The sequence below is a fragment of the Aedes albopictus genome, chromosome 3 (genome assembly GCF_035046485.1).
Source record: "Aedes albopictus strain Foshan chromosome 3, AalbF5, whole genome shotgun sequence".
Classification (NCBI taxonomy): domain Eukaryota; kingdom Metazoa; phylum Arthropoda; class Insecta; order Diptera; family Culicidae; genus Aedes; species Aedes albopictus.
This window is the reverse complement of record NC_085138.1, coordinates 76208550-76222832: the sequence shown is the minus strand read 5'-3', so window position 1 is coordinate 76222832 and position 14283 is coordinate 76208550. Positions and strand designations below refer to the sequence as shown.

The 14283-nt window shown below is 42.8% G+C and overlaps 2 protein-coding genes across 7 annotated transcripts in view; both read left to right on the top strand.

Annotated features, from left to right (window-relative positions):
• Positions 1-14283, top strand: part of LOC109399758 (FMRFamide receptor) — a 728822-nt gene that overhangs the window by 439947 nt on the left and 274592 nt on the right. The window lies entirely within an intron of this gene.
• Positions 5740-7992, top strand: LOC134290247 (uncharacterized protein K02A2.6-like). Its single transcript, XM_062857322.1, has 2 exons — positions 5740-5890; positions 6320-7992. Exons 1-2 carry the CDS (start codon positions 5740-5742, stop codon positions 7990-7992), a joined length of 1824 nt encoding a protein of 607 aa, XP_062713306.1.

The following is a 14283-nucleotide window of genomic DNA, read 5'->3' as shown; positions in this document are numbered from 1 at the left end:
AAGATGTGAACTTCGGAGCATTTGAAGAGCAAGTAATGACGCATATTTGTTCTGAACATTGCATGTTGCTAGGTCTTGTCATTCAAATGTTATGGGCAATTTTGACTTAAAAACAACGATGTCTTCAAATGCTTATATCTCTAGGAGCTGGTAAAATAAAAAAAAAGTTCTTTAAGCAGCATTTGAAAGGTCACATATAAAGCCAAATGTGGAGCAAATATTACAAGAACGTTATTTTTTAAATTGGAATAAATCGACTCCAAAAATCCCCTTAAAAAATCGAAAAACTACTCATAACTCATACAATTTTAAAGATAGAGTCAAACTGTCTTCGGAAAAAATGTGGGTTTTCACCATACCTAAAAGTTTTCCATACACGACTTTTTTGTAAAACGTGAAACAAAAGCTTGGAATTGATAATTTGTTTTTAAAGAATATAATCGTTCTGATTTCCTAGAAAAACATAGCATGTATTCCTAAGAATCAAATTATCAATTTCAAGCTTTTGTTTCACGTTTTACAAAAAAATCGTGTATGGAAAACTTGTAGGCATGGTAAAAACCTACATTTTTTCCGAAGACAGTTTGACTCTATCTGTGAAATTGTATGAGTTATCAGTAGTTTTTTCAATTTTTAAGGGGATTTTTGGAGTCGATTTATTCCAATATTAAAAATAACGTTTTTGTAATATTTGCTCCAAATTTGGCTTTATATGTGACCTTTCAAATGCCGCTTAAAGAACTTTTTTTATTTCACCAGCTCCTAGAGATATAAGCATTTGAAGACATCGTTGATTTTAAGTCAAAATTGCCCATAACATTTGAATGACAAGACCTAGCAACGTGCAATGTTCAGAACAAATATGCGTCATTACTTGCTCTTCAAATGCTCCGAAGCTCACATCTTCGAAAAAAAAATCAAATAAAAAAGTTATTGCGAAAAAACCGTTTTTGAGTGGCTCACCCTAAGTCATTATTTAAAAATGACCTACTATGTTCAAATTAAGAGCTAGATAAATAGCGTATTCGGCAAAGTTGCTCAAAATAGCATTGCCTACAACTTTGCTGAAGAACTCGATCGCGTTTGGCTTGAAATTTAAAAGTTCTATTCCAGATTTGAGTTAAGACGCGGAGCACCCCAATCAAAAATTTTTGGAAAAGATGCAGCAAACAAATTCAAACAACTTCTCTGAAGACACCAAATGCCTAAAATTTACGAAAACAGAGATACGGATTTTTTTCCTGCTAAAACGTGGATTCGGACCATTGTGGATTGGTATATGTGATTTGACCCTCCTGGCCTTCTATCAAAAAGTCATTTCTGGAGTGAACATATAGCCTTTCCAGTACACTTAGTGTACGAGAAAGGCAAAAATTAATTTTGTATCTCACTTTTAGGGGGATTGATCCGAAAACTCTAACTGTCAAAAGATGGCGCTGGTCATTCCCGTCAACATTGCCGAAGACACCATTGCTCTATTTCCTCAATCCTATGAGCTATTGATTAAGAGCGTGAAATAGTAAAATAAACCATTGTGCACTAGTGTGCTTAAGATTTGTCCAAAAACCTATTTAAAAAATATATTTTCCTTAATATGTTTGCTGCTGTGTTCCTATTATTGCGGTATCTCATATGATTTCAATGAGATACTGCAACAATAGGAACAAATACCGCAACATTAGGAACACAATGTTCTTTTAGATAAAACCGAATAAAATGCTCATAACAACCTCAAAGTGGCAATATTTCGTTATTTTCCCGTAGATAAAGGATAGATTTTATTATAGGATATTTGTTCCTTTCTTAAGCATGTGGCTCCTATTTTCATCCTACGAAAAACAAAGGATGGAAGCGCTGTTTGTTTTGTTTCTTATTTTTGTATTTTTTGTTAGAAGTGAGCACCCATGAAACCAAAAAGAACGGAATCAAACGGTGCCGTAATAGCTTGTTGTCGAATAGGATGAATATGGGAGCGTGAGATTACTGATGGCACACATACCCTATTCATTTTAATCCATGTAAAAAGTTTGCTTGTTGTGGGTGGTACAATACCTTATTATCAATGAACTTGGACTGAACCAATAAGGAAAGGCCCTTTGGAGATACCAATCGGTATATGTGTAGACCTCAATGGAGACATTCGCTGCGGCATAGCATGTGGACAGCCTCAGATCGGACTCGTCCTCTTTCCACGGTCAACCACACAGCAGACAGCACACATTCTAAGGTTTGTCTCACTCATCCCGAATATCTACGGTCCGTACCAAAGGGGGCCCTACGCACATTTGGCGAACCTGCCAGGAGCGTAGTTTTATTACTACGAATACATCAAGATTTTTTTTACTGAATATTGAGCGTAGAATAATACAGATACGCGGCATACGATAAAGTTTTTGGAAAGTGTGATTTTTTCCCAACAAGTCCAGTTGCTGAAGGCAGGCAAAAGCACGCGATACGGGACGTTTCGTTAGATATGGTTTCTGAATGGCTCGGGACGACTTCAGAATATTATTGTGGCTGAAGGAAAAGTGGTGGCTCAAAGCGCTACAGTAGCATATCTTGGATAATAAATAATTTGGCGAGTTGAGCACTGAAGATTTTTAAGCGAATCGGGACGTTCGTTATTGAATAACTCTTGCAAAATAATAATAAGGCCGTTACAAATATTTATTTCACTGTTTGTCCTACCACTCTTTGGCTGGTCGAGGGGGGGGGGATAAAAATAATAAACCATTTAATCTGAAAAATATTTAAAACTCATCGGATTTGTTAAAGAATTTTCACCAAACCCCGAAATTTTGATAAATATTTTTACATATACCCCCTCAAAATGCAAAATCCAGCCAAAATTTTTTGAAGGGGGGGGAGACAAAAAGTCAAAATATAATTTGTATCAGTCTAATCAGTAGAACGAAAAACTTCGCAAAAAAATGGTTTCCACGGTGTTTACGCGAGCAGCGCGATCGCTTTCCGAGTAGGGGCTCTCCAAAGTCTCCGGAAAAAAAAGACTATAACATGGCGCGAAAACTTACGAAAACTTTTACAGATCGGTCACATACACACAGACTTTCCGGTGGAAGAGGGAAGCTCTTACCAATACGCACAACGGTTCACTGCTGCGCACGTGTACGCATACTAAAGTGGAATTAGTTTGTGTAGAGCTTTCACTTTGACAACTAGTTTACTGGACTTGTCAACGTGCAGTTGATCAGGTGGCACCCGCTTCAGTTTGCGAAAAAAAAATACAGTAAGAGTGCAGTCTCCAAGTAAAAAAAAAATGAATTGTTTGAATCGCAATACCGCTTTCTTCTAGCTCACACTCGTACGGACCGCCAAGATTTTGTGTGTTTTAAAACTGAGCAAATGTGGTAATCACAGCAATGTAATATGGATTGTTTATTGTGATACATTTCAGGTTATTTCGTATCGAACCAATCAACAATGGCAAGCGAGGGAAAATACGTGCGGAATGTTGACAGCGACGACGATGCCGACCGGGAGTCTGAATGCTCTAGCGAACCAGATTATGAAGATACGTTGGATGATGGAAGTGCTGGGAGCGATACCCTGAGTGAAAGCGATTCTTTTTCGGAGAACGAAAACCCGACAACCATGGATGCAAAAGGCGACGACGGAATTCCGAACACGCAAGCCGACCAGGAAGAAACCCAGACAACGCAGAATGGCAACGCAGAGACACTGGAGAAAATTGAGCGCACCCAAAAGGAGCTGATGACGTTGATCAACAGTTTGGACAAGCCCGATCGTCCACGCGCCCTTGCTGCTGTACCTGTCAGTGCTATTCGGGAAAATTGGAACCCAACTCACGAACATATCGGCCAGGCTCCTGTTTCATCTGCGTCTATCCGTTGGGACCACATCAAGCCGTTCCCTAGCGGCATAGCAGCTAACAAGATGTGGGAATCCTGGAATAAGTATTTGGAAAACCTTGAAATGGCGGCCTCTCTAGGAAATGCCAACGACCCGGTACAACGAGCGCAGTTACTATTTTTGACGATGGGAGAAGAGCTCCAAGGCATTGTTCGAGCTGCCGGGCTACGTCCGAAATTGGACGAACCAGATTGCTATAACTTGTTCGTTAAAAACGTCCACAATTACCTTCGGTCTATGACAGACACATCGGCGGAGCACGAGTCCTTCTCCAACATGAAGCAGGAACCGGACGAATCAGCTGTGATTTTCCATGCCAGACTGATGGAGAAAGTATGGCTATGCGGTTACGCTGAGGCAGACCAGGAGCGCTTCGTCAGGGCGCAGTTGCTAAAAGGACTCAGGAACAAGGAACTTGCGAAGGCTGCCAGGACGTACGGGCACGAAATCAACTTTATCGTCCAGTCGGCTGCTAGAGACGAGGCTTATCAAGTGGAAACGGCAGATATTCCAAAGCGTGAAACAGACGTGTATGCGGTTCAGAAAAGCGATTGGCGGCGACCGACTCGCGACCAACGAAAGCGCACAAGGGACAACGACTCTGATGCCAACCACGATGCGAAACGATACCGAGGGAACGGAGGGCGCGCACTGGGACGGCGATCACGGTGCTCTAGATGCAATCGCCCAGCTCACCAGAATGTCCAGATGTGTCCGGCCTTGAACAAACGGTGTAATGCGTGTCGCGATCTGGGACATTTTGTTGCCACATGCAGACGCAAGCAAGTGAACGCGATCCACCATCAGGACTCGAAACCTGCCCGTCCGGCTTGGAATGATGATGAAACGGATAAGAAGGAGGTATTTAATCATTCATGATTTGATGTTTACTAAATAAAGTGCTGTTTTTCAGTAATAAGTCAAATCCTTGTTTAAATTTTTGACACCTTTATACTTCCGTTTCAGGAAGTAAATGCGCTTTCTCTCAGTGACGTGTTGGTCGATTGTTCTCTAGGATCTTCCTCGCTGATCAAATTAATGATTGACTCTGGTGCCGACGTCAACGTAATTGGGGGGCATGATTGGAAATGGCTGAAACGGGAGTACAGCACGGGTCAGGCACTGCTCAAACTAAATAAGTCTCCTACGGACAAAGTTTTGAAAGCTTATGGCTCGTGTAGCCCGATGCCGATAGAATGTGCGTTCCAGACGGAGATTACTGTTCCGGGCACTACGAAACCAGCGGTGGTTGCGACATTCTACGTTGTACCTAAAGGACGACGCTCATTGCTCGGCCGGTCGACGGCTAGTGACCTGAAATTGCTGCAAATTAACGCTAACGTAGATAACTGCGAAATATCAGATGACGATGGAACATTCCCAAAGATGCCAGGTGTCCGAGTAAAGTTCAGTGTGGACAAGACGGTGCCACCAAGCAGAAATGCTTACTTTAATGTCCCGGCCGCGTATCGAGATGGTGCACGCAGTCGATTATCAGAAATGGAATCCCGAGGCATCATTGAGAAAGTTCAAAGCGCACCGGAATGGATTAGCGGAATGTCCGCCGTGCCAAAAGGCAAAAATGACTTCCGGTTGGTGGTCAATATGAGAGGCCCAAACAAAGCGATTAAACGAGAGTACTACAGACTACCTCTGCTGGAGGAAATGAAGGTTAAACTGTATGGCGCGAAATACTTCTCGAAGTTGGACTTGCGAAACGCATACTACCATCTCGAGCTGTGTGAGGAGTCACGGGACCTCACTACATTTCTAACGGAGGATGGGATGTTTCGTTTCACGCGCCTCATGTTCGGCGTGAATTGCGCACCCGAAATATTCCAGAGATAAATGGTGCGGATCCTGGCCAACGTGAAAAATGTGATCGTGTATATTGATGATATACTGATTTTTGCGAGAACAATTGAAGAGCTACGTAGCACTGTGGCGCAAGTACTAAGCATACTCAAAGCCAACAATCTCACCGTTAATGAATCAAAATGTGAGTTCGACAAAATACGTATTCAATTCCTAGGCCACGAGGTAGATGAAAACGGCTTCCACGTCGAGAAAGCAAAGATTGACAGCATCTTGAATTTCCGTTCTCCAGCTACGGTGTCAGAATTGAAAAGCTTCCTTCGTTCATTAGCCCCTATATTCAGGGATTTGCAGACATCAGTAGACCGTTATGGGCCGTTGCATCCAAGAACTCGTGGACGTGGAGCTCACAACAGCAGAAATCATTTGACATAATCAAGGAGCGTATTGCACAGTGCACAGTCTCGCTTGGATTTTTCTCACAGGACGAGAGAACCATTATGTATACCGATGCTTCTCCTGTAGCCTTGGGGGCAGTCCTTATTCAAGAAAGTAAATGGTCGGTAGAAAATTGAGAAAACAAAAATATTTAGTTTTATCTGTTTTATTTAAGGTAAAGATCGGAATGCCAGAATTATCAGTTTTGCCTCGAAAGCTCTGACTGATACCGAGAAACGGTACCCACAGTACCAAAGAGAAGCGTTGAGTGCCGTCTGGGCCGTGGAACATTTCGCCTATTTCTTGTTGGGAAGACGGTTCACCCTGCGTACCGACGCGCAAGGTGTGGCGTTTATACTTAATCGAACCAGAGAGGACTCCAAGAGGGCACTCACCAGGGCGGATGGCTGGGCACTCAGGCTAAGCCCATACGATTATGAAATCGAATACGTTCGCGGCACAGAGAACATCGCCGATCCCTCATCTCGTCTGTACGTTGGAGACGACGACCCCTTCAATGAAGAATGCAGTCCTTGGGAGGTAGCATCGCTTGAAGCCAACGCGATTGAGTTTTTGACTGAAAAGGAGATCAAGGAAGAGACCTCTCAAGACGCCATGCTCCAACAGGTCATACAAGCTTTAACAACGGGAGTGTGGCCCAATAATCTTCCTGGGTATCGAGCCCTCGAACAAGACTTATCGGTGCGAGATGGACTCGTCATTAAAACTGGAAGCGTCATAATCCCCGAACGGCTACGTACGAAGGCACTCGAGGCGGCCCATTCAGGGCATCCATCCTCATCGAAAATGAAAACAATAATACGACAACGTGTGTGGTGGCCAGGTATGCCACGTGATGCAGAAAAGTGGAGTGAGTCATGTTCAACTTGTGCGATTAACGGAAGACCAGAGAAAACGACACCAATGCAACGCGTGTTTGCTCCCAAAGTCGTCTGGGATACGATTGCGTTGGACTTTAATGGGCCATACGCCAGGTTTGGTGGTATATCCATTCTAGTCGTCGTCGACTATCGGTTACGCTACCTCATGGCTAAGCCTGTGAAAAGTACATCATTTGAGCATACTAAGGCGGCATTTGAGAGCATCTTTGAAAAGGAAGGTTTTCCCAGAGTAATCAAGACCGACAATGGTCCCCCCTTCAACGGGGAGGACTACAAACATTATTGCACAGAACGTGGCATAGAAATGACCTACTCCACCCCTCTATTCCCTCAACAGAATGGCCTGGCTGAGGGATACATGAAGATCATAAATAAGGCCATGAGCTCTGCGGATTGTAATAGTACAAATTTTGTCGACGAAGTACGCGCTGCAGTCCAAGCTCATAATGCTGCCGTGCATCGTGTAACCAAAATTGCACCAGAAGAAGTCATGAGTGGGCGGAAAATTAAACGAGGCTTACCGCTTGTCAACCGCGAAAAGGTTGAAATCGATGAGGACCTTTTGGACAAACTTGACCGCGACGAAAAGTTATCAGGAAAGCAACGCGAGGATTCCCGAAGAGGCGCTCGGCCATGTCGCGTGAAACCTGGTGACTCAGTTGTCATCGAGCGAACGAATCGTGCCAAAGGAGATTCACGATTCTGTCCTAAGCAGTATGTCGTATCAGGAGAACGAAACGGAAACTTGACACTTGTAGGAAACGATGGCCACACTCTTAAAACGCACGTATCTCAAACCAAAAAAGTAAGCCTGTTGCGCGATACGAGCAAGCCGACATCTGTAGGAGATCCACAACCGGAGGGGACGATGCTACCAAGATCATCCAGGAATAAAAAGACCCCTTCATACTTGAAGGATTACGTACAAGTCATTGAGGACAACTAGTGGTTTCTGTTTTTTTCACAAGTTTATGTTCACCATCAAACTTGAATTCGCAATAAATACATTTCAATCAGTTTTGTTTAAAGATAGTCTAAAACACCTTAGTTTTTTTTTCAACTGTTTCTTTTTTATTGGGAAGAAGGGAGATGTGGGTGGTACAATACCTTATTATCAATGAACTTGGACTGAACCAATAAGGAAAGGCCCTTTGGAGATACCAATCGGTATATGTGTAGACCTCAATGGAGACATTCGCTGCGGCATAGCATGTGGACAGCCTCAGACCGGACTCGTCCTCTTTCCACGGTCAACCACACAGCAGACAGCACACATTCTAAGGTTTGTCTCACTCATCCCGAATATCTACGGTCCGTACAAAAGGGGGCCCTACGCACACTTGTGACGATACAGTTGTGGTTTAAACATGAACCCAGTGCTTAACTCCTCCATGATCGGATCAATTACCCTATTTCAATTCAATTTGTCCATTTCCGTACACAAATCTTATGTGACGCAAACTCTATAAGAAATTTCCCAGCTTCAACAACAAGCAGGTAAAAAAAATATTCAAACGGAAGCAATAAATTTCTTCCAATCCATTAACCATCTCAACGTGCATCGAGTGCTCACCCTCCACTCCATGATGATCTTGTTGCTTATCCAAGTTTTCCACGTCTGTCTAGGTATGGATATATTTTGTTATTGAGTCTAGTCTGTAACAACCAAAACAGACACATGGAATCTTCTCGCACGTTATTTCAGCGTCACTCATCGGATTAACACATATTGCTACAGATTCATCTTCAGCGCCGGAAATTTATGGCATATTTTGTTTGATACATCGCCGGGCGGTCAGTTTTCATATAAATAAATATTGACTGGTTGGGAAGGTTTGCAACACGTGAAAAAGAATATTCTCTAGTATAATTAATTCGAAATTTACCATGAAATTATCCAGAACTGTTAATATGGAAACAGATGTGGATGCAATATTTAAACAACAAACAAATCTATAAACAAATAATAAAGTACATGTATTAATCGAAATTTCCCCAAAAAAAATAATTGATTTCTAAAAATACATTAAAATAAGGGAAATTATCAAACGGCGTAAATAGCTGCGTAAGCCATGATTATCTTCTTATTGAAATGATTCATAATAATTGCGAATGAAAAAGTTAAACATTGCCTTGGTGATCGTGACGTTTACACAGGATAATATTTACGTAACGGCTTACGTTGTTATGTGAATCCCCCCAATGTATATTATGTACTCAAACCAAAGAGTTTAACAAATAATACATTCGAATAAGTGTACTGACACTAAAGGAAGATTACAAGTGGTAGTCGAAATACGCGTATCTGTCAAAGGATAAGCAACATAGGGCGGTATTAAAAGGTACGAAACTGATTACACTCATTCAAAGAGGGTTTTCTGCTTAGAGGGTTCGAAAAGTCGGTACAAGAAAAAAATACATGCAATTTTTATATTATAAACGTTTGAAAAATATTGGAAAAGCGAATATAATTTAGAAATTGTTATAAATAAAAAAAAACTATATAATAATATTTCCCTGCTGCTCTGATGATATGTGTTCAAATCAAAAGAGTAGCGCATTGGATGTTGCACTAAATAATTCCAGATGATTCTTTCTCAAGAGAATGTTCTTAGTTGGGAACACCGTATATTCCTCTTGACTTGATTTGGTGGTCTGTGTCACTACCTACCAATGCATTACTGCTGGTTAATGAAAATGATTGACGCTTAGAGAGGGGGATACTATTTTTAGCTACAACCCGAACACTGACTGTGTCGTAAATGTTTGTGGAAAATACAGAAGCCATATGGTTGATTCGATCTTGTTTGATGAGCTCGTTAGATTGGTCATTATTAGAGTAGCCAGTCTAACCGTATCTTACTTTCAGTTCTGAGCACTCCATCCTGGGCGATTGCCAGCCATCGCCTTGACCTGTGGTCATGTAAAATTTCTGTCGATTTCTTTTACTTCTTTGGGTGACCCACCTCCACTTCCGCTCCCGAATTTCTGTCGCTATCGGCTGACGATGGCATCGACGATTAAACTCCAAGTATATACCGCAGACATCCGTTGAGTGTTCTCCACTGATACACACCAGGTTTCACTGGCGTACCGTAGCACAGAATTTAGGTTTGAGTTGATAATCAGACTTTTTTTTCCTAAATTTCTTAAATTCTCAAAAGCAGCCCTCGCCTTCTCGATCCGTGCACCTATGTCGATCTTGGTGACGCCATCGGCCGCCATTTGGCTACCAAGATATTGGAAGCTTTCAACATTCTCCACTGGTTGCCCAGCTACCGTAAAGCTGGAAGGGTTAACCGTGTTTACAATCAACGATTTGGTCTTGTTGACGTTGATGGTAAGACCTGTCGCCAAGGAGCGATTGGCAAGATCAACGAGCTTTCTATACATATCAGAGCGCCGTTGAGCTAGGAGAGCAACGTTATCAGCCAGTTCGAAGTCATTTAGGTGCTCCATGGTAATGGACTGCCACCGCAACCCACGATTTGGTTCACGATCTATCGCACCTACCAGGATATCGTCGATTACGATGAGGAACAGTAGCGGTGATACATCAATGCCTCACTCCAGCAACGATTCGGATGGGATCGGACAAGACCCCGTCATGCAGTACTCTGCACGAAAATGCCCCGTACTGTGCTTGAATGAGGCCGATGGTTTTCTCAGACAGCCTTGCGCCTGACGGCTCCCCACATGTTTTCGTGATTGAAATGGTTGAAAACTTTTTCGTTATCAATCAACACCAGGTAGAGAGACTCTTGGAATTCATTGATTTGCTTCAAAATGATACGGAGCGTGACAATATGGTCCACACAGGATCGTCCGGCACGGAATCCTGCTTGCTGCCGTTGGAGAGTTGCGTCAATCATCTCCTGTATCCGGTTAAGAATCATTTTGCAGAGGACTTTGAGAACGATACACAGTAACATGATGCCCCGCCAATTATCGCATACAGTCAGGTCACCCTTTTTGGGTACCTTTACTAAGACACCTTGCATCAAATCGGTCGGAATTGCCGGGGTTTCCCATATGTTGCAGCAGTTGTGCAGATACTACGGGGTCAGCTTTGAGTATCTCAGCTGATATGCGATCGACCCCCAGTGCTCTGTTCGACTTCATGCTACGGATGGCTGTTTCTATCTCCTGCACTGACGAAGCTTCGGTGTTGACACAAGTAATGCGTCGAACCCTTGGCGGATCATGCTGAGGTGTTGATGGTGTGGTCGACACTTGAAAAATGGTTTCCAAAGTGCTCGAACCAGAGTTTCAGCTGGTCAGCCGGGTCCGGTCAATAACTGTTCAGACGTGTCTTTCACGGGCATCGTAGCATTCATCTTGGTCCCACTAAGGCGACGTGAGACATCGTAGAGGAGACGAATGTCGCCGGTATTTGCGGCTTTCATGCCTTCGTCGGCTTCACTTCCTTCTCGAGAGCCGAATAGCGCTGACGGGCTACGGCTTTGGTTCCTCGTGTTTTCGCTCGTTCTATCGTGACTTTGGCGTTCATTCGCTCCTCTATCTTCCTCCGGGTGTCATCTGTGATCCACTGATTTCTCTGGGTGCGTAGCTCACCCAAATTATTCTCGCCAGCTCCTCAACGAAGGACTCCAGTCGGCGTGTGTTGAACCGGCGTCCGATTTTCTCTCCGCAATGCGCAGCTGGATCTCGCCGATTAGGAGATGATGGTCGGGTGCAATTTTTGCGCTAAGTTTGTTCCGAATATCTAGAAAGGTTGCATCTTCATTTTCGGATGACGCAGATGTGGTCGACTTGATTTTCCGTGACGCCATCACGGGAAACCCATGTCACTTGTCGACGAGGAAAGAGCGATCCCCCAATCACCATGGTATTGTTGCCACAAAACTCTGTAAACAGCTCACCGTTCTCGCTCATTTCTCCGAGACCATGGCGTCCCATGACCTTCACGTTGAAGTTGCCCATGAGGTACAATTTATCAATTTCTATGAAAATAAAGCAACACAGTATATTAAACTGGTGCATTATTACTGACCAACTATTGAGCTCTACATTTAGTAGAATAGTATTAGATTTCAATACATCAAAAAGTTCATGTAATTTTGCATGTTAATTATGTTGAAAGCTATGTAGAATTTTGAGAAATACGTTTTTATTGGTGTTTAAATTAAACCACTTCATTTACACAATAAAGAACATTTTGTATAATGTTATAATTTCCCTACAATTACAATGGTTATTGAAACTTCCAAAAAAACCCAAATTAATCCACCTAGAGGTGATAGTGCCTTTCTCGTCGTATATGTTCTCACGATCTTTCCGTCGACGTAAGTCAAAGTGTTCCTGAATCCTAATATTTTTAAAGAAAAGCAAGCATTTTATCAAAGCCATCATTGAATTGACTTAAAACTTATTGATGGCACATAGTCCAACGTTTTGTTCAGCGTATACGCAGAGCTGAATAATATCAAATTTCTCAGTTAACTGCTTGAGTGGCCGGGGCCCGTGGCGTAGTGGCTACACGTTTGCTTCATAAGCAGATGGTCATGGGTTCGATCCCAGCCCCGGCACTTTCGTCAGTTGCTCTTTCCCCCTGAGAGCAGCTGACACTGACCCTCTTCTGAGCCCATGGCGCTCAAATGAACCCGGATACTTGTACATCGGCGAACGGCAACCCATAGTGGACCCCCAATCGGACTGGAAACAGGAACAACCAACAGCCACACATCAACATCCTCGAGCTCATCATTCTACCATGATAGGGTAGAAAGTGAAAGCAGCGCAACGGCCACCAGTTCGATGTAGTACCATTAGAAATAGAATACATTTAGGCGCTGTGCAAAGTGTATGTCTCTCTCTCTCTCTCTCTCTTCTTGGCGTAACGTCCTCACTGGGACAAAGCCTGCTTCTCAGCTTAGTGTTCAATGAGCACTTCCACAGTTTTTAACTGAGAGCTTCCTCTGCCAATGACCATTTTGCATGTGTATATCGTGTGGCAGGCACGAAGATACTCTATGCCCAAGGAAGTCAAGGAAATTTCCTTTACGAAAAGATCCTGGACCGACCGGGAATCGAACCCGTCACCCTCAGCATGGTCATGCTGAATACCCGTGCGTTTACCGCCTCGGCTATATGGGCCCTAAAGTGTATGTACAGCTTCCAATTGAAATCGCTCACGCAGTGCCCTAGTGGACAATAGAGCTGTAAATTAGGTTAAGTGATTGAAGAATAAAAAAAACTGCTTGAGTACCTTCACTAACATTGGGAGCTGATAAATATCAAGACGATACTAACAAGCTAAGATATTACTTTTTACACAATCACAGATCACTTTGCGGTCTTCGATAAAGTTTTTTCTGCACATTCTAGGTTATATTTTATTGACAGTTGAAAACAAGAACGTAGTGAGTATAGTGAGAAGTCTGTACTGTTTGTATGTGGGTTTAATATGTCAAGATTTTGTTCTCTTACACATATTTATCGCTTGCATTGATTTTATTTACTTTCGTAGTTCTGGCGAAGCATCAAACGCTGGTTGTGCAACCCTACCGGGTAGTCTCAAATGTGGTATGAGCCGTGATGTAATGTGTCGCATGGTACATTTAATTACTTTCCGGAACAGGTTCCGGAGCACCACCGGGTCTCCCAAATTTAGTCTGAGGCAATATCATTGCTAACGTACATTAGGTTACCTAAAAAACACGATTTGATTTATCTTATGCATGGGTACAGATCACTTTTACATTTGACCACTTCCAGTGGGACACCCAGAACTACAGTATCGGACAATAAAATTGCACCAAAGCCGTTTTCCCATACAAACTAGGTAACTTTAGATTGCCATATCTCAGTTATTTCTCAACCGATTGTTTTCATTTTTCTGTAACGAACTACAAAACACTTCAATTTTTAAAAACTATTGAAAAAGTTCGGTGACAACTATTGTTACAAAAGTTATAGATAAGTTAGAGATATGGCAATCTAAAGTTACCTAGTTTGTATGGGAAAACGGCTTTGGTGCAATTTTATTGTCCGATACTGTAGTTTCGGGACACTACCGGTTGTCTAAAATATGGTCTGAGGCTATGTTCTTAAGAATCGATCATCGTGTTATCAAAAAAGGGTCTCCAGTTGGCCTAGTGGTTAAGGCTATGAATCGCCAATCCGGAATCGGCGGGTTTGATTCCCGTTCCGGTCGGGAACATTCTCTCGACTTCCTGGGCATAGTGTATCATTGTGCTTGCCTCACAATATACAA